Below are 27,318 nucleotides of genomic sequence, written 5' to 3' on the forward strand. Positions count from 1 at the left end.
GACTGTCATACCCAATAAAAGTGGCTGGTAAGGATAGCCGCCATGGTAGCTCAGTGGTAGAGCATTGAATGCTTTATTCGAAGGTCGCAGGTTTGGTTCCACGGCAAGTTATCTTTTCACCCACTTTTCTTTCTTCACATTTACGTTACAATTTGGACTAATGCATTATTGTCTGTTAGATATCATTAATATAATGCAGATTGTGTCAAAACGAGCCCTTAAGTATACACTTTTTCCTATAATATATATATATATATATATATATATATATATATATATATATATATATATATGTGTGTGTGTGTGTGTGTGTGTGTGTGTGTGTGTGTGTGTGTGTGTGTGTGTGTGTGTGTGTGTGTGTGTGTGTGTGTGTGTGTGTGTGTGTGTGTGTGTGTGTGTGTACAGAAATTAGCATGCCATAGCGCGACTGTGTGAGGAGCATAAGGGACAACTGATAACATAAAAATCATGACATGTACATCCTGACATTTATTATTCACATGTGATCTTCTTGCTGCTACACTGGTGGTTTTGTTCTCATGACATCTTGCTTAGCTGGTATGGTATGACATGACTGCATGGCAAATATATGTGACATGCCCTCACGTGGAAATCATGGAAAAACATGACATTGCACGCTCATGATGCGCTCGCGGTCGTTTCGGTAGCTGCACATACACCAAACTTGGAATAATGTGGCGTGAATGGATGAAGGTATATTACTGCTGCCAACATGATAATTATGACATGCGTGTCATGAAAAAACAAAAATGCCTGCCACGCTCATGATGCGCTCGTGACCGTTTCGCTAGTTTCACTTACAGCAAATTTGGTATTACGGGACGTGAATAGACGACGAAGATGAATGATACGCCCAAACATGTCCATCATGACATGCGTGTCACGTAAAACATGACTACATTTTACGTTCACGGTGCGCTCGCGGCTGTTTCGCTAGCTTCGCATAAAGCAAACTTTGTATTACTGGATGTGAATGGACGAAGAGCACAATTGTCAGGCGGAAACACGATAATCATGACATTAAAGTTATGTGCGCCATAATTTACGTTCACCGCTTAAGGTTGCGCTGATTTTAATGTGACAATTCAACCTTCCTCATTCGTGCTTCGCATATCAACGATCATCACTGTATGTGACATCTACCTGTCGTTTTTATTTGGTCTTATTTTCATCGTTGTCAATTTTTTGGTCACGCATAAGATGATAATTTTTCAGTCACAACCAACGACGCCGACACCGACGCCGTAATTTCTGCGACACGAGCTGTTTAACGCTATCACGTTATTATGTAAAGCGTGTTTGGTGAATGACCAGACATCGGTAAGGTTTTCCTGATTCCTAATTCTTACGGATATATTATTCATTAAGCTCCCTATTCAGTTTGAGCAATATCTCTGTTAGAACAAGAGGAATGACGATTATCATGCATGTATCTAAATTGGGCTGTAGCTTCAATAGCTAGTGTCATGCCGTGCACCCGTCATATGCATAGACAAACGCTACTGATTTTTTGCTTAGAAGAATGGGTGTCGACAGGACAAGGGGGGGGGGGGGGGTGCCCTGTTCTCAAGACACACCAGGACACGTCTCCTACCCAGGCTATACCAGCATTCTTCCCCTCCCCTGCCTAGATGCAACGCAGGCACACCCTAGGACGAAAAAACTACTTTTGACACCAATGAATGGAAGAGCTTAGTTCTCTAATGTATATCGAAGTGTACGAGTTGTTTCGCTGCCCGACAATGGCCGATCGATGGTCAGTGCAGCGGTACTTTAGTTGCATCACGATCCTACTGTCCTTCCACAGATTCAGCCAATCACGACCCGTTTTCTACCCACGTGGAGACGAAAATCAGAATTACGGAACTCCTGCGGGCCTTAACGTGGTTCTTGATAAAGAAGATAACATGGCTCTCTTTACTTCCCCCGCAGCGGGAGCGCGACTCTGTGCCAGGTCTTGAAACATGGACCGTAAAGGGAGAGAAAGCGTGACCCACGCTGATGAGCTGCCATTGCTTGGGGTTGAGCGACCATGGGGCGATCAGAAGAGCGGGTCTAAGGACTTCGCCACAGTGACTACTTCGCCTCGGACTGGCTAATAAGACTGATTTTAATTCACCGTCATTGCCTGGAAAGAAAGGCCTCTCCCCAGCCATCAACCACCCTCCTTCCTTTGGCTGGTCTCTCACGATGGCGGCCTCTTCTCGTGTGTCTCTTCGCTGTATACTCCTCAGTTCGCTTAAATCGCGATAGCACGAGGGAGAGTGAAACTCACTCTTTCCTCCTCACATTCAGATGCCAGACGCAGAAGACATAAAAAAGGCAGATAATGGCGAATGGAACAGAAGCAGCAAAAGCACCGACCGGAGGAGGAGGGAGGAGATTTATACCCGCAACTCTGCCTGCATGACGCTCTCTTCCGCCTGCCTTATATTGTAGCGACGACGCCGGGCCATTTCTGCTTCGCGGAGATCTTCGCCATTGTCTCGCTTGGCACTACTTGTAACAAGAAAAGCAGCGAGCTGTTTCGCACAGCCTGCCATCGACATTGAGTTTCTTTCTTTCTTTCTTTCTTTCTTTCTTTCTTTCTTTCTTTCTTTCTTTCGTTCATTCGTTCGTTCGTTTTATATAAAACTGCGACCGTCTGCCTTTCCCTCTGAACAGCCCCGCCTGTCATTGCAGCTCAAGACACACCTCTTCGTTAGCTACCAGGAGTCGTGGTACCTAAGGTTTGAACTAGTCACGATACTGTTGTAATACATCTGCCAATCGTTTTTTTTTTCGCTCTTTTTTATGCATTGTTCTCATCTTCCACTATCCTAACAACCTCGTGTTCCTCTTTGGATTCTTCTTTTAGCGGCTGTTTTCTGCGGGTCTTGTTACAGAGCAGCAGGAAAGGTTAACGTAGCCTTTGGCGTGAAATAAACACGAGAGTAGGACAAGCGCAATCAATCAAGTGAATTTATTTGAAGAGCACACACATATACACATGTCAACAAAGTCACCAGTCACAAGAGCAGAAAAATAAATCCTATTAGTGGCAAGCACTCAAATAATCTATCTCGGTGACATGCCACGTGAGAGAGAGAGAGAGAGAGAAGAAATTTTTGTTGGGTCCAGCAAAACGCGATAAAACGCAAGCCTGGCTAATCCCACGAAGGCACGGGCAGGTCTAGCCTGCCGGCGCGATGACGGGCACACTGGACGGCCAGGACTTGGTCTTCATGGGCGGCACTTCACCGCAGTACATCCCACTCTTCCCTGGTGAACCTAGGGCCCAATGACCCGCACTCCCAAAGCATGTGACATAAAGTAGCAGGCTTGCCACAGGTTGAGCAAGAGCTCTTGAGGTAAATGTCCGAACATATGCCATTGAGGATCACCGGATTTGGGTACGAGTTAGTTTGCAGGAGTCTCAGCGTGACCGCCTGCGGTCTTGTTGGCTCGGAAAGAGGCGGCGGGATGACTCTTCTCTTCAAGTAAAAGTATTTATTCATTTCATTGTGAGTGCTAGGTGTGTCTGTGTGTCCGGGGGGAAAGTCATCTGATCCGAGGGTAGCGCGGTTGTTAAAGCCAAGCGCAGCCTCGTGAGCCGACTCATTGAGGTTGAGAGGAACCACCTCGATTGCCCCGACATAGGCAGGGAACCAAAATATAGTGTGAGCCAAGCTGCCACTGTTTATGGCACCTTTCAGAATTTTAACTAGCTGCCGGCCTGCCCGGCCTCTCTGGAATGCCCTAATAGCCACTTTTGAGTCGCTAAACACCCTGCCTTTCGATCATCTTGCATGGCGAGTGCAATTACCACTTGCTGGGCCACTCCGGGATCTGTCGTCCGAATCGAGGCGCTGTTAGCGACTTGGCCCAGCGAATCCATGACGGAAACCGCAAAAGCCTTGCCGTCGGGTTACGCGGCAGCGTCCACGAAGCTTGCGTCTATCTTATCCTCGAAGATGTCCTTCAGTATCTTCTAAGCTCTTGCCTTGCGACGACCTGTGTTGTTTACAGGATGCATATTGCGGGGCAGCGGAGCGACAAAGAGCTTCTTCATTATTTCTCTGGAAATTTCGGGGCTGCTAGCCAAGTCCTTGATTGGGGCAAGTCCAATTTTCTCAAGAATCCGCCTACAAGCCGATGTGGTCGAAAGCCGATTTATCTGGGCCCATTCCTGAGCCTCGGCCATCTCCTCCGTGGTGTTGTGTATGCCGAGCCAGAGGAGGTCCTCGGTGTGTGTTCTTAGTCGTAGCCCGAGCGCTCACTCGATGATTTTTAAAGACAATAGTCTTTCTTGGGGACGTTCAACGCAAAAATTAGGGTCTGCCTGTCTGTCTGTCCATTTGTCTGTTTGTTCACCCTTAACCGTACTGGGCACTGTCAACGGCACCAGCGATACCCCTGACAGCCGACCCCATCCGTGGCACCCACCAATGTTGCTCAAGATTCAGCGTTCATACTTGTGCCATTGTCAATTAAAAAGCAATTATCGCACATATCTGAGGCACCATAACAACACGTATATATTCTGTATGTGCGTATTTTCTAGAAAAGGCAAACATAAGTTATTAAAAGGACCAAAGCGCTTATCACGCGGCGCTGAGCATGCAACGCTTGCACGAAAAGACGATTGTTTCCAACGCTTTGCTAAGAGGAGACGGTGGTGGATCCTACCCGTCGCCTTGTGTTTTACACCTTATCACCTCTGAGACGGGCGCCCACGTCCGTCTCAGAGCAGTGCCTTTCGTTATGCAAGATAAAGTGCCAACCACTGGCACGCGTATGCTCGCGTCTACGCGTCAAAAGCGTCAAATGCGCCTCTCGGCGTCGGCTTCGGAGGGGCATACGCGAGCAGGCGCGAGGGATCAAGCCGGGCTTGATATTTCGCCTCGCGTACGCTACGTCACCGCGCGTACAGCGGCGTCAACCAACCAGAGGCCGCGCGCCAACCAACCAGAGGCCGCGATGACTCCGAATGCTGTGCCTAATGGCCGCCGCTTCGAAGGCACAGCCGAGTTCTCAAAGCAAGCATGAAAACTACTCCAAACGTTCCTGAATGACCGCTTCGTAATCTCGAACGACAACGAAACGACGAACGACTGCGAGTGCTACCAGCGTGACGCGGTTTCGTGCCGAGTTCGAGCGACGCCGACAAATCCACCAAATGCCGGCACCGGTCCCGAGTGCGATCGTCGGCCGAGCGAAAACATCGCACAGACTACTGGAGCATGTCGGTGTTCTTGTGCTTTGATTTGTGATTTTCTGTGCTAAAAATAAGTGTGAACAGACTGCGGAGGTTCGAAGCTTTGAGCGCGAGCCCTCACCTACCGCGGAGGCAATTCAGAGCGGTGTCATCTGGATCCAGCGTAGGCCTCTACCGTCTAGTTCGTATGAACCAACACATGCGAGGAACATCGGCTGAGAAAGATCTACGGTAGTTTCCGTCGCAACATAGACACCGTATACGACGCCCAAAACATTGCGTAGTGCATACGGAGGAGTTTTTATCTACACTGTGTTTATTTTCAACATCGGTATTCATCATCGCTGAAAGTGAACCTCGCACTAGCCAGCACATTTTGGTGATGTGAGATCGTACGTACTTATATAAGTGTATTCACGAATTGTATGACGCTGAAACATTCATTGGCTTCGGTGCAAATCGCTTTCGTGTGTTGCCAAGCTATTAACAAGCGTGCTCTGGTTGGTATCAGTGTGATGTGATTTCGTGACGGGTACCAGCGACGCTGACACATTCAGCTGTCAGCAGTCTCATGTCCATTCATATCCAAGATAAAAACTAGAGCGTACGTTGCTGTGGTGATCGAAAAAGAAAGTTGCATGATTAAGTGCTGCTGGTATTGCCTGCTATTTCACTTCTCGCTTGTTCTGCTTCTCGGCCATGCTCAGTTTCACATACATTGTTTGGAGGCATTCTAACATACAAATTCTTAATTTATAGTTAATTCTGATACTCATAGCTGTAGGCATACGATGGTGCTTCTCCGTTGTTTTACAGTTCACTATATTATAACACGTGTTTTGTTTACAGCTAGACAGATAACTGAAAACCTTGTGAGAAGCGCCTGATTTGAAATTAGCTGCACGATGATACAATAGTAGAAAGAGAAGGTCACCACATGTATGCACAGAAAGAATGAAGGTGCACTAGTACTGTACTGCACTTTGTATAGAAGAAATGCAAAAAGTACCTCATGTGACTTATGAGATCTTTCAGAACTGTGCATGTATTTATCTGTTCCTCTAGACTGTAATGAGCTGAAGATATTATTAGATGGTTTCAAACATTGAATCTTTGTATGTGTTTCCAAGGGCTGCTTCATTTCTTTTCAGGTTTTTAGTATACACATTAACTTGGACTATATATGCATGCACTTAAGCACATTCAGTTAGGCTATGTTAAGAACCTTGCCAAAACTTCTGTATGGTGCTCTGGTGCAATCCTATGACCGGTATCTGTCCGATCAAAAATTTTGGGCATGCTTTATTGCATTCTAGGGTATTTTGACTATTTATGACATGTGAAAGCCACAGTGCTTGGCTGCCGTCTCAAAACCAATTTCTGTCTCATCAAGAAGTGTCAGATGCACTTTGTAGATGTTAAAAGATATTGAAACTAGCTGCAAAGTGCAGAAACCTCCAACAGTGCACTGATCTGCAATGACAGTCCAGCCTAGAAGTCATTTGTAGTGCTCTCCAACGCGTTCAAATAAAGTTGTCGAACACTGGAATGATCTACTTGACTTTGTTCGTGATACCAGTGTGTCTGACTTTTTGGAGGCACTTGTATCATATTAATGTTCTGTTTCTCTCATTTCTTATTGGAGTGCACTCAGGGGGTAGTGATATTTGTTTACGTTGGCACACTTACTGTGATATCACTGTTTAAATGCTTTCATTTTGTATATATGTACACCACTTCTGCAGTAGCCTCACATTGGGCTGCCGTATTTAAAAATAAATAAATATACCATCTGAAAGTGTTCCGTGCTGTGCTTGGTTCCAATCTGATCACTAATATCTGTTGTATCATGAAGTGTCAGGTGTGTTTTATTGCATTGGAGAACATTTTGACTGCCTTCCATACAGGGTTCAGTTCCAGTATTATGACCGATATCTGTGACTTCATGAAGAGTTGAGTGCAGTTTGTCGTTTAACAGAATACTTTAACTATAGACAACATCCAGAAGTATTCCATACAGGGTTCAGTTGCAGTCCTATGACCAATATCTGTCTTATCATGAGGTTTCAGGTACAGTTAATTGTGTTAAAGCATATTTTTACCACAAAAAATGCCCCAAAGCATTATATGTAATGCTTGGTTCCATTCCTATGACCAGTATCTATTTATTTATTTATTATTTATTTATTTAGTACCCACAGCGCCAGAGGCATTACAGTGGGGGAGGGGTTTACAGTCAGTCTGGACAGTTCAATATTTTGTCATATATAAAGCGTGGAAAACGGTAATAGCAACAACAACAGCTACAGCAGATCGACAACATAAGTTATTCACAGCAGTATGCAGTATATGTGAGAAACAAGAACACTACAAGGTTGAGTCACTTCAACAGGAAAAATAAGTGATTTGATATCGGAGTATAGCCACAATTCCCTTCTGCATACAGTGTGAGGACAAAAGAAAAGAAGAACAAAAGATAAGAACAGTAATACATACAGTACGTCTTAAAAAGATCAAAGAAACAATCATTTCAGCAGGGCAAAAAACATCTCATTCGAAACTACGTTGACGATGTCAGCAGGTAACCTATTCCAGTCGTGGATTGTTTTTGGAAAGAAAGATTTCTTAAAAAGTTCCGTGCGGCATAGAACCTCTCTTACTTTTCGCTCATGGTCCACGCGTTGGGACCTATAGTTAGGCGGTGTTATATACATGTCTCTCTGTATGTTAATCGTACCATAGTAAATGGAATGAAAAAGCTTCAGGCGCAGCTTTCTGCGTCGTTCTACCAGGGTATCCCATTTGAGTTCTTCCTTAGTTCTTGTTGCACTGAAATTAATTGTGTATTGACGGGACACGTACCTCGCACCGAGATTCTGAACTCTTTCAAGTTTACTAACGTCGCGCGCCGTTGTAGGGTCCCACACTACACAAGCGTACTCGAGGACGGACCTCACGTACGTCTTGTAGAGTAGCTCACGTGTGGACTGACTGAATGCACCAGAGTTCCTGCGAATGAAGCCCAGCATTTTTCCCGCCTTTCCGGTTACGTAGTTAACCTGCTTCTGCCACGATAATTCTGGGGTATACCAAACACCTAAGTATTTAAATTCGGTTACTTTACCAATTACAATGTTATTCAGGGTGTAGCAGTAATTTAGAGGGTTCTTCTTTCGAGTGAATGTCATATTGACAGTTTTCGTGAGGTTTAGCTGCATGCGCCACCTAGTGCACCATGTGCTGATTCGATCGAGGTCTTGCTGAATCAGGTTGAGGTCTTCCGTACCGTTAGTGATCCTATAAACCACACAGTCATCTGCAAACAGCCTCAACTGCGATGTCAAACCGTCGCCAATATCATTGATGTACAATAAGAACAGCAAAGGTCCCAGGACGGAGCCCTGGGGTACTCCAGATGAAACGCTTTGTGCCCGTGACCGAACCCCATTTACAACCACGAATTGCCGGCGTAACGTTAGATATTCTTTAATCCATGAGACAACCGCCGGATTTATTTTATATGTGAGCATCTTTTCAATGAGTAATGAATGGGGTACTGTGTCGAAAGCTTTCCTGAAATCGAGGAAAATACATTCAACCGCAAGCCGTTTATCTAATGCAGATGCAATATCATTTGTGAATTCCAATAATTGGGTAACACAGGAAAAACCTTTACGAAATCCATGTTGGGCTGACGTAATCGCAGAATGAGTATTCAAGTGAGCTACAATACTCGTGAATAGAATGTGCTCCATTATTTTACATGCAACGGATGTCAGCGATATCGGGCGGTAGTTTGAAACGTCGCTTCTAGGGCCGGACTTATGAATAGGGACCACAATACCTGCTTTCCAATCATCAGGAAGAGAAGCTTCGAGTAGTGACATATCAAATATAACTTTCAAGTACTTTGCTATCGATTCAGCGCATGATTTAAGCAGGAAATTGGGTAAGTCGTCAGGACCACACGCTTTAGAAGAGTCGAGCCTTCGAAGCAACGATTCAATGCCGTGTGTACATATGACAACATCATCCATGTCGCTTATCGTTTCAAGTACCGGTGAGACGTCTTCAGAAGGCATTACTGCAGGAGTGAAGACGGAGCAGAAGTAGGCGTTAAAGCATTCTGCCTTGTCAGCGTCTTCGCGAACAATGACGTCACCAGACACGAGTGGAGGGATAGTTACAACATCCTTGCCATTCTGCTTCACGTGCTTTCAGAACACTTTCGGTTTATCTTTTAGTCTTGTTTGAATAGTTCCCGAATAACTGTCTTTGGCAATGCATGTTGCTTCTTTAACTTCACGAGTTATTTCTTTCAGTTTTTTCTCTGTCTCTTTTGAAGGTTTTCTGCAATAAGCGCGATAAGTTCGTTGTCTTTTTTGTGTGAGCTGGCGCAAGGTTTTCGTAAACCAAGGCTTGCTTCTACCCTGTCTCGCCGTCAACACCCAAGTTGGGACGAACAGCTCACGTAATTCGAGTATTTTCTGCTTAAATAACCGCCACAGCCCGTCCACACTCCTACACTCGGCTTCCGTTTCGAACACTACTAAATAAGCCTGTAATGCTTGATTTATACAATCGAGATTGGCTTTTTTATAATTGTACAGTTTTCTGTTAGCATGGTTTTTTGTTTTAACATAGGCCAGCGACATCGTCGACACGACAGCGTGATGGTCGCTTATGCCAGGAATCACAAGCGTTGACTGAACAAGTTCTGGTCGATTGGTAAGCAGAAGGTCTAAAATGTTGTTTCCCCGCGTTGGGGTGAGGACTAGCTGATGCAGAGCATGCAGGTTGACCATGTTCATCATTTCTGTATTGCATATTCCAGTAACTGTGGCGGTGTTCGATGCATCCCATTTCAAGTCCGGTAAATTGAAGTCTCCCCCAATGACCACGGTATCTGAGTGAACTTCATCAATCGCACTTTGAAGTCGAGTGAGAACATCCGGCGATGCATTAGGGGGACGATAAAAGCTACATACTGTTAAAGCGATGCGGTTCGGAAGTTCTAGTTTGCACAACACTACTTCACTCACGCCAGCATCAACGTCAATCTGGGAGGACCTAATGCTACTATCAATGAGAATGAACACACCCCCTCCATGACCGTTCCTGTCTTTTCTGTAGCAGGTGTAACCAGTTGGAAATACCTCGTGGTCACCAATGTCAGGATCTAACCAGGATTCCGTACCGAGAATCACGGAAGGCTTAACAGTTTCTACTAAGGCGGAAAATTCATCTCTCTTATTCTTTATGCTCCTGCAATTCAGCAGAAGAATACTAATGTTCACAGAACTAGACTGGCACGGTCACTTCTGTGGGGTCACATGCATTGTTGCATCATCGCAGACAAACTTCTGCCCGTTCAAAAGAAGGTAATCGTACCTAAGCATAGCTTTCGCGCCATCCTGTTTTTGTGCTTTTGCATATTCCCACAAAATTTTTCTTTTCTTTCGTACTGCTTCGGAGAAATCTTCGGAAATGCTAGTCGTAGTGCCTTTTAACTTTCTTGCGTTGCTTAGGACATGCTGTTTTTCTTTGAAAGATGAAAATTTTGCGATGATGGGTCTGCTCCTCCCAGCTCGAAAACGTCCCAACCGGTGTGCCCTTTCTATTCCTATAGTGGGAATTCCTAACTTCGAAGAACAGATATCCAAGATCTGTTTCTCACACTCCGCATTTGTTTCGTTGGCTCCTTCGTCGGGTATACCGTGAAAGATGAGGTTGCACCTTCTGCTGCGGTTTTCAAGGTCGTCAACCTTTGACGTTAGAGACTTCAACACTCGTGCTTGAGTCTCACATTGTACAACGCACTCTGCAAAAGACGATTTCATTTCATCAAGGTTTGTGAACTTAGTTTCAAGGGATTTGATACGATCACCTAGATCGTTTATAGCGAGCTTGTTTGCAGCTTGAACGGTTTCAATAGCATTTAGTTTATCCTTAATTATGCCTTGACCTGCTAAGAGCTGCTGCAGTGTCGCCTCGGTGGACGGTCCCGGATTCACCTCTACGTCGCCACATATTAGCAGAAGTAAAAAATAAAAAGAGAAGCGACGCAGCAAGCGAAACTGTTTCCGCGAACGGTATTGCGTGCATGAATGTGACAGAATGCAGTCAAACAACTTTTGGGGTGAAACCGGCAAGAAAAAGGGGAGCAAGAAAGGGGGTTCCGTATGACTAACCTGCATAAGCAGTAGGAACAGCGTGAAGCGTACTGCTGCAGCCATGCCGGTTTCACGCCCCACTGACGCACTGAAGAGTCCCGCTTTATGAAGCTGAGCGTTATCGTCGAGCCGGTAATCACTCAGATTTTCACTGGCAGGAATCGCACATGCGCCGGATACCGGAACGTCTGGTGGCGTCATCCCGCTGTCGTCATCAGGTGCTACGTTGGTTTTAAGGGTTGTTCCTCGTAGTCCTTGCGTTGTGGCTCCTTCCGGTGGAAGAAACGCTGCGGCTTTCCTGGGACATTGTCTTGCAGAAGCGCCGTTAACCTGCATAAGCAGTAGGAACAGCGTGAAGCGTACTGCTGCAGCCATGCCGGTTTCACGCCCCCATCTGTTGTATCATTAAGAGCGAGGTGCGGTTTATTGCATTAGAGGATATTTCCGATACGCTTATCATTCGAAAGCCCTCTCCACAGTGTACAATTACAGTCTCAGAACCTAAATCCGTCACATCATGAAGAGTAGGTGTGGGTTGTTGCATTGGAGAACATTTTGGTTGCAGACAACATTCGAAAGCCTTCTATACAGGGTTCAGTTCCAATATTATGACTGATATCTGTGACTTCATGAACAGTTGGGTGCGGCTTGTCACTTTAGAGAATACTTTGACTAAAGACAACGTTCAGAAGTCTTTCATACAGGGTTCAGTTCCAATATTATGACCTATATCTGTGACTTCATAAACAGGTGGGTGTCGTTTGTCGTTTTAGAGAATACTTTGACTAAAGACAACATTCAGAAGTCTTGCATTAGGGCATCAGTTCTAATATTATGACCGATATCTGTGACTTAATTCATAAACAGTTGGATGTCGTTTGTCGTTTTAGAGAATACATTGACTAAAGACAACGTCAAGAGGTCTTGCATTAAGGTTTCAGTTCTAATATTATGACCGATATCTGCGACTTAATAAACAGTTCGGTGTCATTTGTCATTTTAGAGAATACTTTGACAAAAGACAACGTCCAGAAGTCTTTCATACAGAGTTCAGTTCCAATATTATGACCTATATCTGTGACTTCATAAACAGGTGGGTGTTGTTTGTCGTTTTAGAGAATACTTTGACTAAAGACAACGTTCAGAAGTCTTGCAATAGGGCTTCAGTTCTAATATTATGACCGATATCTGTGACTTCATAAACAGTTGGATGTAGTTTGTCGTTTTATAGAATACATTGACTAAAGACAACGTCCAGAGGTCTTGCATTAAGGTTTCAGTTCTAATATTATGACCGATATCTGCGACTTAATAAACAGTTCGGTGTCATTTGTCGTTTTAGAGAATACTTTGACTAAAGACAACGTCCAGCAGTCTTCCATACAGGGTTCAGTTCCAATATTATGACGATATAGGTGACTTCACGAATAGTTGGGTGTCGTTTGTCGTGTTAGAGAATACTTTGACTCTAGACAACGTCCAGAAGTCTTGCATTAAGGTTTCAGTTCTAATATTATAACCGATATCTGTGACTTCATGAACAGTTGGGTGTAATTTGTCGTTTTAGAGAATACTTTGACTAAAGACGCCCAGAAGTCTTCCATACAGGGGTCAGTTGCAATATTATGACCGATATCTGTCACATCATGAAGTGTCAGGCACAGTTAGTTGCATTAGAGCACATTTCGACTATGGAAAATGCCCGAAGGCATTCTACGCAGTATTTGGTTCCTATCTTATGGCCAATATCAGTTGTATCAATAAGAACCAGGTGTGCTTTGTTGCATTAGAAGATATTTCGAACACGCACATCAGCCGAAAGCCTGCTACTCTGGCCTCAATTGTAGTCTTATGACTGACTTAATTCTGTCAGATCATGAAGTTGCAGGCGTGATTATTAAGTTGACTGATGTAAAATATGTTGTGTAAATATACTGAAGGTACCAGCATATGCAAGATATTGTTAGTAACTTTGGTAGTGCAGGTATAGAAACACGGTGGTTTGTAAACCTGATCAGGAGGGCAGCCACGCCTCATTCACCAGAGAGGAGGGGGGAGGGAGAGCTCAATGTCAACTCCATATATTAACATAATAGGGAGGGGGTGCTAAGTCAGCCCTGGGTAGGGGCACTGAGACAAACTTTTGCCCCCCCCCCCCCCTCCTTAAGGAGAACCCTGCACACGCCTATGATAGACGTACACTATGCTAGACGCGAATGTTCATTCGCGGGAGCGGCGCACGCACCGATGTTGATTTCTGGTGTATACCGCTGTAGTTACTTTGGGCACTGAAATGTCAATTACTTCTAAAATAGTCTAAACTGTGGTGGTTGAAGCACTATCAACTTGTTAAAATGTTCTCATATCCTCTAAAACATACATTCCCGCTCCAGTTGAGAACGTGCCGTTCTGTGCTGAACTTGGACAGTTCTAAGCCAAAAGATTGAGCAACATTGTGCATCGGCCTTGGACGCGTGGGCGTCAACGCGGTCGACGCGTGCCAGTAGTTGCGCGCCCTTTTCCTCCACAGGCGCGACTAGACGCTCTTGACGCGTAGGCGCGTGCATACGCGTGCCAGTGGTTGGCACTTAACTGTCAAATAGCGCTCATGTCTCACGTGTGACGTAACTTGGTGCGCTCGTTCGCCTCCGCTGCACACTCGAGGCACTCAAACGCAGTCTCTGTGTCTCTGTGTCGTCGTTTTGTTCTCGCGCTATAACTATCGTCATGCCATACCAACTAGCCCAAGCTGCCACACTTCCAAGAATACCGTTTACCAATTTTCTTGCGCAGAGCATCAAATAAACGTTTTGTTCAATCTCTCCAGACGCAAGACTCTCGTCTTTCGACGACATTTGTAGATTAACATGCAGATACAGGGCCAATTACCCTGATGAAGGCATTGAGTTTGTACCACTCTGCTCTGAGCCTGTTGTGCATGGCCACCGTGTAGGTGAAATGACATAGCACAAAGGCATTGATCAGCCGTTGTTATCTTAGAGGCCTCTGCGTTGGTTCGTGACTCTTCGCACGAGGTGGTGTGCATTCTCGGTTTTTGCAATAATTTTGCGCAATACAGTGCTGTAGCCGCCACGCGATTCGATGAACATACCTAAGACTTTGATGGCGTCAACCCTAGGAATCGGGCCATCACTCCGAGTGAACAGGTGAATGTCGCTCTCGGAGACCGGCTTCCAACCCTTCGGTCTGCCCCTTTTTTCTTTTCGACAAAGCAGGAGTTCGGATTTGGTTGGGGAACATCTGAGTCCGGTGGGTAGCAAGTACTCTTCTGTGACGTTCACAGCCTTTTGCGTAGCACTGTCAACTTGCCCTTCTCTACCACCGCTGCACGAGTTCGTGATGCCATCGGCGTAGATAGTATGGTTGATAACTTCAACTTGGGCCAACTTCTTTGAGAGTTCGTTCATGCAGATGTTGAAAGGAGTGGGTGATATGACAGAGGCTTGTGGTGTACTCCGTGGGCTTAGGAGTACTTTATAAGACACAAAGTCGCCAAACCACAGCTTCGCCTTCCTACTGGTCAGGAATGAACTGACTTAGCTGTACAGCCTGGGGCCAAGCTCGAAGTCGATGACACAAGCTAGGATGTATTCGTGAAGAGCGTTGTCAAACGCCTTCTCGAGATAAAGTCCGAGCAAAACCCTAGTGTCCCTGGTACTACTGTCGATGATCTGATGTTTGATCATCTTCATGGCGTCCTGTGTCGAAAGGCCGGCTCGGAAGCCAATCATGTTTTTGGTATAGACGTTGTTGTCTTCGAAATATCTGTTTAGTCTGTTGAGGACGACATGCTCTGCCACTTTCCCAATGCAAGACGTGAGAGAGATGGGTCGGAGGCTATCAACAATGGGAGCCTTCCCTGGTTTGGGTTTTAGGACGCGTCCCTATCGGAAAAATTGCCATGGTGGATACTGGAAAACATGGTGGGCGTAGTGGAAATAATAGTGGGCATGGTGGAAATTATAGTGGGCATGGTGGAAATTATGATGGCTATGGTGGGACGTAGTGGAAAATATGGTGGTTCGGCCGGGACATACTGGGTGGTATGGTGTACAGATGATGGGTAAAGTGGAAATGATGGTGGAAAGCAGAGGCTAGATAGTGGGCAATAATGGGACACTCTGCCCACCATTGCGATAATGCTGGGTAGCCCTAAGCATATGGTGGGTGGTGCTTATTATGGTGGGCTACATGGTGTACCAAGTTGAGAAACTCTTCCCACCATTGCGATAATGCTGGGAAGCACTAAGCAGATGATGGGTGCTGCTTGTTATGGTGGGCCACATGGTGTACCAAGCTGAGAAGCTCTGCCCACCATCGCGATAATGCTGGGAAGCAGTAAGCAGGTGATGGGTGGGCTTATAATGGCGGGCAACTTATATAGTGTACCAATCTGGGATCAGTACACTACATGTTCTACCCCCATGATTTCCATCAAAGTTAGGCCTACCGACCGAGCCCGTACAATTGTGTTATCCGTGCTTCCGGGTTTCAGAATACACAATTTCGACGATTAAGTATGACAATACAGCGCAGCCATGGCATCAATTAACCTAAATGAAGCATTTTTCATTGTGTATGGTTTCCGCTCAAGAAGCAACTGTAGCATTGATATTTGGCACAGGCCGGAACGCCAGCTGAAGAAGAGAAGGAAGAGTGTTGTTGCTGCTCGCGCTCGCTCCGCTTGACAGCTGGTCGGTTCTACCGCTACGTTTTCCACAAAGTAAACGTCTCTTCTGCTCACCACTAAAGGCGTACTAACAAGTGGAGGAGAGTGCTGGGTACCTTTTTCCATCCTGGAACTCCGCAACCGAACTCTACCTTCGCCATCAACAATGTCCATCGACGCTGCACAGCAGACGGCTCCTACATCTCCACCTGTCCACTGTCCCGGCGTCCCGAGAGAGCGAGATCCAGACATCTTCAACGGCACCGATGAGCAGGACGTCGAGGACTGGCTCTCTTCGTTCGAACGAGTAAGCGTCAACAACAGGTGGGACGAAAACGACAAACTGGGCCGCGTCCACTTTTACCTCAGAGGAGTAGCAGAGCTCTGGCTCAACAACCACGAAGCCGAGCTTACCGACTGGGCCACTTTCAAGACCACCTTCGCGGACGTGTTTGGCCGACCGACAGTGCGCAAGCTCCGTGCAGAACAGCGCTTGCGGGATCGCGCCCAACTGTCGGGAGAGGGTTTCACGTCCTACATTGAGGACGTCGTAGGCCTCTGCCGTCGCTTTGATCCTGGCATGTCGGAAACCGCCAAGGTAAAACACATTATGAAGGGCATCGAGGACGATGCCTTCCACATGCTGGTGGCTAAAGACCCGCAAACAGTTTCGGAAGTCATCCAACACTGCCAAAGTTTCGATGAGTTGCGAAAACAGCGCATTTCAACGCGACGGCCTACTTTCGACATGACCAGCACGCCAGCATTGACCGTTGGTGCAATATCTCCAGAACAGACTGTATTGACCCCGCAAATCCAGCAATTTATCCGAGAGGAAGTGGCACGCCAGTTGTCCCTTGCCCCCTTGCTTCCCAGCAATACGCATGGGCTGACCTCGTCACTGCGCCAAACCATCGAAGAGCAAGTCTGCGAGGCACTTCCCCCCACGTACCAGCCACCACCTGTGTCCGCTCCCCTGACTTACGCTGACGTCGCGCGAAGGCAGGTACATGCGCCGTCAAACGTCGTCGACCCTGCCCACCAAACGAACGCCTTATACGCAACACGCGTACCGGCAGGCTCGCATGTTCCCATTTACCGCCGTCCTTCAACGCTTCCCAACAACCCTTGGCGTACATCGGATAACAGACCTATCTGTTATTACTGTCGTCAGCCTGGCCATGTTGAGCGGTTCTGTCGCCGGCGCGTCCCTCACTCAGGCATTATTGATGGCACCTACGGCTACGCCCCCACAGAACCACCACAGACGCTGCCGTTCCATGCAGCTTCGGACACTTCTCCGCCGAGCCGCCGCGCCTTCAACCCACGCCGATCGCCTTCCCCGCGCCGACGTTCGCCTTCACCAATGCTTCGGCGTGCACCACCTGCCCAAACGGAAAACTGACCATCGCAGTTCCGGAGGCAAGAACTGCGCCACCGTCGAACTCTACAAGGCCTCGTTCTCTACCGAATAATGAAATAACTGTCTTGATTGAAGGTATCGCCGTTCAAGCATTAATAGATACCGGAGCTGCCGTGTCTGTATTGAGTGAAGCATTGTGTCGCAAGTTAAGAAAAGTTACGATTCCGCTTTCTGGTCTCTCCCTTCGTACGGCAACAGCGCATCACGTGAACCCTTCTATGACGTGCACGGCTCGGTTAATCATCCAGGGCGTTCTGTACGTGGTTGAATTTATCGTGTTTCCACACTGCTCACACGACGTCATATTAGGCTGGGACTTCCTTTCCACACATCATGCCGTTGTTGATTGTGCCCGGGCCGAACTAGAATTGTCATCGCTCTCCGACGACGATTATAATAAGCCTTCTATTTCTCGTGTTGTCGTCGCCGCGGAGACTGATATTCCACCTATGTCTTCTGTTATTGTGCCGATCTCGTGCGACCATGCCGCTTTTTCGGACGTCATGTTCACGCCGTCAGAAGACTTCACTTCTCGAAAAAACGTTCTTCTGCCTTTTGCTCTTCTGACGGTCGAAGCCACTTGCGCAAACATTTATGCCACGAATCTCCTTTCTGTACCAGTCACCCTATTCCGTGGCGAATGCATCGGCCGCCTTGAGGACATCGATTGTGTTTGCACCAGTCAACTGCCCTATCAAGCAAAAAGCCTTGAGATCGCCAGTGTTACTTCCGCTCTCACATCCGCCACCTCTTCCCTCGACGTCTTCCTTCCATCGATTGATCCTGACCTTCCTGTTGACCAACGAACTCAACTCTTGACACTTCTCGACCATTTCCGCTCATCGTTCGACTTCAAACAAACCAGTCTGGGCCGAACATCTGCAATTGTCCATCGTATTGACACTGGCACCCACGCACCATTGCGTCAGCGTCCATACCGGGTCTCCCACGCCGAACGCCAAGTTATAGACGATCAAGTGTCTGATATGCTCAATCGTGGCGTTATACAGCCGTCTAACAGTCCGTGGGCCTCCCCGGTGGTACTGGTCAAAAAGAAGGACGGGAGCATCCGATTCTGTGTGGATTACAGGCGCCTTAACAAGATCACGCGCAAAGATGTTTATCCGCTCCCCAGAATTGACGACGCTCTCGACTGTTTGCAAGGTGCAGAATTCTTTTCTTCGCTGGATCTTCGATCGGGATACTGGCAGGTACCCATGGATGAAGCTGACCGCGCCAAGACTGCGTTTGTAACTCCGGACGGCTTGTACGAGTTTAACGTGATGCCGTTCGGCCTTTGTAACGCCCCAGCCACCTTCGAGCGTCTGATGGACAACATACTTCGAGGCCTTAAATGGCAGACGTGTCTTTGCTATTTGGACGACGTCGTCGTTTTTTCAAAAGACTTCGATACCCATCTTCTGCGCCTCGCAAGTGTCCTGCATTGCCTTACACATGCTGGGCTCCAACTAAATTTGAAAAAGTGCCATTTTGCCGCCCGGAAGCTCACCATCTTAGGGCATGTTGTCAGCAAGGACGGCGTTCTACCTGATCCTGGAAAACTCCGTGCTGTCGCCCAGTTTCCGAAGCCATCGACACTTAAGGAACTCCGGAGCTTTATCGGCTTATGTTCATACTTTCGTCGATTTGTCCGTAATTTTGCATCTGTCATGGCCCCTTTAACACGGCTACTTTCTGACACCGAGGGCATTTCGGCGTGGTCTTCCAATTGCGATAAGGCATTCGCGAAACTACGTCAATTGCTGACATCTCCACCGATTCTCCGTCACTTTGATCCTGATGCCCCTACAGAAATACACACCGACGCAAGTGGAGTCGGACTTGGCGCTATTCTTGCTCAACGCAAGTCTGGATACGACGAGTACGTCGTTTCTTATGCCAGTCGCACTCTTACTAGGGCTGAACAGAATTATTCAGTCACAGAAAAAGAATGTCTAGCCATCGTCTGGGCAATCACAAAATTTCGACCCTACGTCTATGGCCGTCCATTTGACGTCGTGACTGATCACCACGCCCTCTGCTGGTTATCGTCACTAAAAGACCCATCTGGCCGTCTCGCTCGTTGGGCGTTACGCCTCCAAGACTATGATATCCGTGTCGTCTACAGGTCAGGCCGCAAACATTCAGATGCCGACGCTCTCTCCCGCTCTCCACTTCCCCATGAACACGGAAGTACTTCTGTATCCAGCCTCGATGCTGTGGCACTTTCGTACGAGGACATGCCCTATGAACAGCGCCAAGACGCTTGGATAGCCTCTATGATAGAATTACTGTCTCAGCCGTCCCAAGTTACGCCCAATCGTTCACTGCAGCGCACAGCTCGACACTTTACCATCCGCGATGGACTCCTGTACCGTCGCAACTACCTTTCTGACGGCCGCAAGTGGTTGCTTGTGATTCCTCGCCACCTACGTGCCGACATTTGCGACTCTTTTCACGCGGATCCTCAATGCGGCCACGCCGGTGTGATAAAAACGTATGCACGTCTCCGGCTGCGGTACTATTGGCGCGGAATGTACCGCTTTGTCCGACAGTACGTGCGTTCGTGCTCCAAATGTCAACGCCGAAAAAGCCCACCACACATAGCCAATGGACAACTGCAGCCGTTGCCTTGCCCCTCCCGCCCTTTCGACCGCATCGGAATTGACTTGTACGGTCCCCTTCCCTATACGCCTAACGGGAACCGCTGGGTGATTGTCGCCATTGATCACTTGACACGCTATGCTGAAACTGCTGCGCTGCCAGAGGCCACATCACGTGAAGTTGGCTTATTTATCCTTCACAATCTCATTCTACGCCATGGCGCGCCTCGTGAGCTACTCAGTGACCGCGGCCATACGTTCCTCTCCGAAGCCGTACAAGCCCTTCTTCGCGAATGCAACGTTGTGCATCGGACAACCAGCGCATACCATCCGCAAACGAATGGAATGACCGAACGGTTTAACCGCTCACTGGGCGACATGCTATCCATGTACGTGTCCGCTGCTCACACCAACTGGGACCGCATACTGCCCTTTGTAACTTACGCTTACAACAGCGCCACTCAGTCTACGACAGGATTCTCTCCGTTCTTCCTCCTTTACGGGCGCGAACCTTCCTCATTCATGGACACCATTCTCTTGTATCATCCAGACGCTTCGGAATCCACAACTCTATCTGAAGTCGCCACCTATGCAGAAGAATGCAGGCAACTCGCGCGTTCCTTAACCGCACAAGATCAAGCGTACCAGAAGAACCGTCACGACGAAAACCTGTCTTCGCAGTCATACTCGCCTGGCGCCTTGGTATGGCTTCGGGTTCCCTCATCTGTTCCTGGTCTTTCCACCAAGCTACTGCCGAAGTACGAAGGCCCCTACCGAGTCCTACGTCAGGCCTCACCGGTTAACTATATTGTTGAGCCGGTTCAACCATCAACAGACCGACGGCATCGAGGCCGCGAGACTGTTCACGTAGATCGATTGAAGCCGCACTACGACCCACCCGTCGTACCCGTTCCATAGGTCGCCAGGATGGCTCCTTTTCTGAGGGGGGGAGTGATTTGTAGCATTGATATTTGGCACAGGCCGGAACGCCAGCTGAAGAAGAGAAGGAAGAGTGTTGTTGCTGCTCGCGCTCGCTCCGCTTGACAGCTGGTCGGTTCTACCGCTACGTTTTCCACAAAGTAAACGTCTCTTCTGCTCACCACTAAAGGCGTACTAACAAGAAACATCGATGCGACGCGATTAAAGCACTCCCAGAGAACGTAATTAAGTGTCTTCTCACCGACAGCCGCCGGTCGCACTCGCCGGCACTTCTCTAGCTTTTGTACGAGAACTCAGACGTGGCAATTGGTATGCTTGGTAAACCAACATGAAGCGTAATGTTTCCGGCACACTGCATTCGTTTTGGCCAAGCCGTTTATGAAGTTGCTTTAGCGAAAAAGCTACAGCATTGCGCTGGCGCGACCGCCCTCTACATTGCGCGAAAAGCATCCCAATACTCAATCAAATAAATTAGGCGGGCGTATCTATGGAATGAGCCTAGAAGCGTCATAAAGCGTGAGCAGATGTCACCCTTTAGAACGAGCGCGAAACGGATATTAAACTTGGCAGACCCCGCCGGTAAACTGTTGCTGCTCCCCAGTCCACTTGGTTTTTTTCTTGAAGTTGTAAATTGTAAAAAAAAATAGCACTAGTGCCGTTAACATAGTGGCAATCGTTACAGGCCGCAGTTGCTTGTGTTTAATAAATGTGCAATTTTTAGTAGCAGGTGTAGATCTTGTCTATGTTGTGTACACGACAAACATAAGTTGAACCGTAAGTTTGTATGTCAACTAAGTATTTAACACCTAAACAACGTCATGTTGGTGTGGCGCAGTGGTTAGCGTCTTCGAATGGCAATCCGCAGGTTGCACGTTCGATCCTCCGTGGCGCGTCGTTTTTTTTTTTACGGGACGGGTGTTTTTTATACTGTTTTTATAGAATTCTTTTTTATTTTTTGTGGCAGCTCGTCACGGTGATTATGACGTCATTTCGCGCTCAAGTGTTGCCGGCACTGCAGCACCCACCATACCCACCATGCGCCATGGTGGGCGTTTCCCACCATTCACCCACTACACTAATCCACTATAATGGTGGGTGGTGGTTTCCACCATGCCCACCATTCGTTTTTTTTTCCGATATGGCGGTGTTGGCGATCTTCCATTGTTCTGGGATGCTCCCGTTTCTTTACGTCTCGTTGATCGTTTCGGTAAGGTACTCGATCAAATGGTCGTCGAGATTCTGCAGCATTTTATTTGTGATGTCATTGGGGCCCGGCGCCGACTTGCCGTTGAATGAGAAAATGGCTTGTCTGACCTCTGTCACGGCGAAATCTTCATCCATCTCCGGACGGGCCGGACCAAGGTATTCGGGAAACTTGACCTCCTCGTCTCCTAGATTGACAAGCACGTACTTCTCCATAACCTTGGTAATCAGCTCGTTCTTGGTACAGCGTCTGGTAGCATCGTGCAGGGCCCTGGCGAGCGTGTGTCGCTGAGTGGTCGTTGTGCCACCCTCGTCCAGCACATGTTTCAGCAAGCCCCATGATTTGAGGTTCCGCATCTGGCCGTCGATTTATTCACAGACTTCGTCCCATTGCTGCTTGCAGAGGGTACAAGAGTGATCTTCTATGGTCTTATTGGGGTCTGAGATCTTTTTCCTGAATCTTCGATTGAACCTCTGCCCCTTCCATTGAAAGAGCTACGCCTGCTCGGTCTCAATTAGGTGGGCTAGCCTGCTGTCCATCCTGTCTACCTGTAGGTCTGTGACGACCTTCTTGGTGCACGACATCACGTCTCTCTCAGTTCCTTCGCACCAGTCGTCCAAATATCTGGGAGTGCGTGCACTCTCGCTGTCGCGGAGATTGCGAAAGCGCTCCCGATGTGTGACAGTGAGGTCTTTGGTTTTGCTCCAAGCGACATCGAAGCGAGTCTCGAGCACATAATAATCGCAACCAAAATCGATTGCTCTATCACTTTACTCCACTCTCTCAACGTTCTTTACAAACGCCAGGTCGGGGGTGATATCCCAGGTCGCCGAGTTCCCGGTTCGTGTCAGGAACGCCTTGTCCGTGATGATCGTGAGTACATTTTGTTGGCATCTTGCCAGAACCCGCGGCCCTTGCTCATGTCGTAGACATTGCCCCATAGTCCATGCGGAGCATTGAAGTCCCCCACAATGACAAGGGGATGGGTGCCGGCCAGATCCACGGACTTCTTGATTATCGTCTTGAATTGCTTTCTGGAGTCCCTGTGATTACTGCAAATGTTTAATACAAATACGCTGTTTCTCCGCCGATTGCGTATTCGCGTCTTCAGGAGCACCTCAACCATAACATATTCTACTTTGCAACTCGCCAGCTTCAGATCATGAGACAAGTGCGTATGCTTTTTGTCCACTCATGTGCATACTCCTTGACCGCCGGGCTCCCTGGAAACGGCTTGACAGCTGGAAAGGGATGCGGCCGAAACCAGTGTTTCCTGTAATGCTATTACCTGTGGTTTGTGAACTATCTATCTAAAATACTGCTGTAACGGAGCCCTCTTGTTGGAGTATCCCCTACAGTTCCATTGCGAAACTGTGAACCTTTCTGTAGAACTATCCATGATTAGGCAGATTTTCTCCACTGCCCAGTGTAAGCGAAGCAGCGACTCTCTTCCATGCGTTGTAGGCACGACTTTTTGAGTAACGTTCCAAGACAGGTCATCACAACAGCGTTTTTTTACTATTTTAGAGATACCCGAAGGAACGTCGGTGATAAGTTTGACACTACAGGGGGGGGGGGGGGATACATTCATCATACCAAGCTTCCAACAAAAATATTCTCAGATCTAAGAACAGTATGCAGCCATTGTCGGGAACATCACAGGTAAACTTCAGCCCTCACACAACTCTTAAAACACCTTGAAAACATCGGTCCTACTACATACACACCAACAGTCCTCAATGAAAAACACGTAATCGTACATTTATCTGAAGGTTTTCACCACCAGTGAGTCCAATGCAGGTTCATCTTACATCTGGGCTCTCAGCAGCCTCTCTTCCCACATCCCCACTTCCAAAATCCGCGCTCCACCCTTCCGCCTTACAACATGACGCGGGGGTTTTGTACAGCACATTCGATATCGTTTTCGACTGGTGCACACTTCAAAACTACCGGGACAGCGTGACTTTTTTGCTACCACAATATACATCAATATGTTCATTTGATGTGCATGAACTAAAAGCAAATGATGAAACTGTCGACTCTAAGAGCAGCCAGTTTGAAGACAAAGGTGACGCGGTCGCTCACTCTTGCCCAATTATAAATGGCTGCGAACCCAGCACGTGAGGCCATCGATATTTGGCGAAGCACTGGCAAGGCGCACCACCATCTAGCTTGCAGCCAGTGCAGTGGGACACCGTGTATTCCGGAACAAGGCGCCCCTATTGTGCGTGAGCTCACATGCCACGCCTTTCGCTCGAGCGACTCTGGCATGGGTGACTCAAAAAACACAGACCAACTCCACCATCCGATCACCATCGCGAACCCCTCTTAGCTGCCACCACCGCTTTTGTGTTACTCAATACTTTTTTTTATCTTTTTTTCTTAAACAGCTTAACTCCTGTGCCACACGTGCAATCTCTTCAAAGAAGCTACGACCGATGTTTAGCATGTTTGCAAACGTCTTTTTTTTATCTGCCAACTTTTGTTGAAGTAGGAGGGTAGAAAGATACGACAGAGGCAATGGCGTAGCCAGAAGTTTTGTGCAAGAAAAAAAAAGGAGGGGGGGGGGGTGTCAACCATACTTTACGTATGTATGTGCCTGCGTTTGTATGCGTGTCTGTGTGTATATATACAGGCACGCATACGCGGCCTTTATTCCTATTTCGTTCGAGCCGGGCATTTGTACGACGCTATTTTAAACACCTTTGCATTAGAATAGGGGTGATGAACTGCTCCTTGTAGTGCCGCTCTTTATGCTACCCGCAACGTGGGGAACACGTCCGTGACGCAAGATGGAAGAGGAGCTTTTCTTAACCGAGGGCATTCAATACCGAACCACTCCCGTTTGAATCTATACATACGATATCTCCTTAGATTCTCTGTTGCATGTCTATAAACTTAGGGTGGGGTGGTATATTTTTCTATTTGTAGCGAGAGGAGAAGAGACGTGACGACGTCGTGAAGCAACAACAACAACAATTTAGTCGGTGTTGCGTGAAGGCGGCCGACGGGGCCGTGCCGAATCTCGCCACTTTATTTTCCTCGGATCGAAGCTCATCGGCAGCGGCTGCCAGCGTCCGACAGACCAGGCGTGAGCTCGTTCTCTTCCCGCGCTGCTCGAGCTAGACATAAGCTGCCCGAGAGGCGCGGCGTGGTGGCAAAAAAATGATGATGATGCACTGCACACTGCTGCAGCAACGTGCACAGCATCGGGATCAACGAGGAGAGCGGAAAGCATTAGTGGGCGTTGGTATTGGAATGTTTCATAAATATTTAAAATAAACCGGGAGGTTTACCCAACAACATTATTACGAGGGATGTCATAAGGATGCAGCTGTGGCCGAATTTCGACGAGCTAAGATTTTTAAATGCGGGGCAGATGGAGGGACGACCCTGTCCTCGACTCATGTCTCGCAGTGGAGTGACGCAGGTCTCACTTGGAGTCTTGCAGGAGCACGTTAGGAATGCCAAAGCCTGCCTGCCCGTCACGTGTTTACCGTAAACACCAGCGTCGCCAAAAAAGCCCGAGATACAGCGAGGAAAAGAAAGAAATGCTTTTTTTTGTTTTTGTTTTGCAATAATCTAGTGGCCTAAGCTTCTCTCACTGTTCGCATCAGTAATGAAAAAAAAAGAAAGACAGAAATAAATCTGGAAACAACCCTAGACCTCAAATTGAGTTTCTCGCAGTGGTCCCCAACCGTCTGTGCTCGTAGGCTCTTGTCTAACTCTTTGGTAAATTTTGGTTAATTGGTAATTCTCGTGTAGCGGTACTCAGAGGCTACGTAAAAAACAGTGCGCAATTTAAATCTCTTCCACCAGGTTCCACAACCGCTGCACCTGCGTTTGCTCTTCCAATTCGCTCATTAGATTCTTATTCATTAATTTTTTTGGCAGTTAATTGACCCTCGTTCCGGAAAGAGTCGGCTACGTGCCCTCATGTTACGCACCCTTCATTGAAGTACACGCTTCTTGCTGACGAACTGAAGGCTGGTCGCCTCGGCGGTCTTGTATTGAAATATATTTTTCTTCTCACCTCAGCAGAGTGTCTTGTCATGCATAATGAAAGTCGGTGCACAAATAAAAATTTGAGCAATGAAACAATGAGTGGAGTGGGTGGAGAGAACAAAAATAAACTGAGGAAGTAAAAACTCTTAAAACCACGAGACGCTAATATGTACAAGAACATATTATTTTTATAGATTATGAATCACGATACCAGAAGATTACAACACGCACGCTGTATACGGCAGCGGCGTAAGGCGAGCCAGCTATTAGCATTCTCTCTGCATTAGCTTTCATCATGTAGAGCCTGGAGTTTCGATGCAAGTGATGATGCGAGAATTCTCTATACCACATTTAAAAAATTACAAGGCTTTGGTCGCCAAATGACACCCTGGAAAAGCATAATGTCTAACAGCTTTGAAGCTGTAATTAATTACTCGGCTGCAATGCCTTTCACCATCAATGAATTTTCATTTTTGCAGAACTGGTCTGGCGTCATCACTGCTTTCCTCTTAATAAGGGGAAGATGAAAAAATACAACACTTCAGTTTCTCATTTCTTGTCGAAATTTTACTGCATTAAAAAAGCGATATATCAAGGAGTGTCCCGCATATTGGCTTTCATGTAAAAACTTATAATTCATAGGTGTAAGTATCCTTGAGCACAGCAAAAAGAAAGTGTGCGAGGTCAATCATAAATTCATAGCAGCCAGTGGGGTTTCACTGTAATCACGGAACAAAAACTTCATATTGAGCCAAGGTGTCGTCTTTTGTATTATTTCTTATTTGCAAATATCAAGCTCACCCATACGTGTTCTTATACTCAAACTACCATTCTTATAAGAAATAGTTGTTGATAGTTTAACATTTTATCAGAGCTACTTGATTATTGTCACATTTGTCAGGGTGGGTGTGAACCACATTTCAGGACCTACATTCACATCTTCCAAAGGACAGTGACGATTTCCATAGCTTTGAAAACAGTGCACGCAAGTGTACGATGATTCGACGCTGTACAGTGATGGCTGGTCGGTGACAATGCCTACCTCTCCTCCGTGTTGTATCAC

At 47.2% G+C, this 27,318-nt stretch overlaps 1 protein-coding gene across 4 annotated transcripts in view; it reads right to left on the minus strand.

The window, feature by feature from the left end:
- LOC119177942 (uncharacterized) overlaps positions 1-27,318 on the minus strand; it is a 461,325-nt gene that overhangs the window by 395,441 nt on the left and 38,566 nt on the right. For 2 of the 4 annotated variants that reach the window (XM_075867630.1, XM_075867629.1), the window contains exon 1: positions 11,410-11,773. The exons of 1 other annotated variant lie outside the window; for it this stretch is intronic. In XM_075867630.1, coding sequence (XP_075723745.1) covers positions 11,410-11,766 — 357 coding nt within the window. In that variant the 5' untranslated portion in view covers positions 11,767-11,773. Of the gene's footprint in view, positions 1-11,409; positions 11,774-27,318 lie in introns of those variants that run through there. One more of the 4 variants, XR_012884417.1, reaches the window with a different exon arrangement.

The sequence above is a fragment of the Rhipicephalus microplus genome, chromosome 6 (assembly GCF_043290135.1).
Source record: "Rhipicephalus microplus isolate Deutch F79 chromosome 6, USDA_Rmic, whole genome shotgun sequence".
Classification (NCBI taxonomy): domain Eukaryota; kingdom Metazoa; phylum Arthropoda; class Arachnida; order Ixodida; family Ixodidae; genus Rhipicephalus; species Rhipicephalus microplus.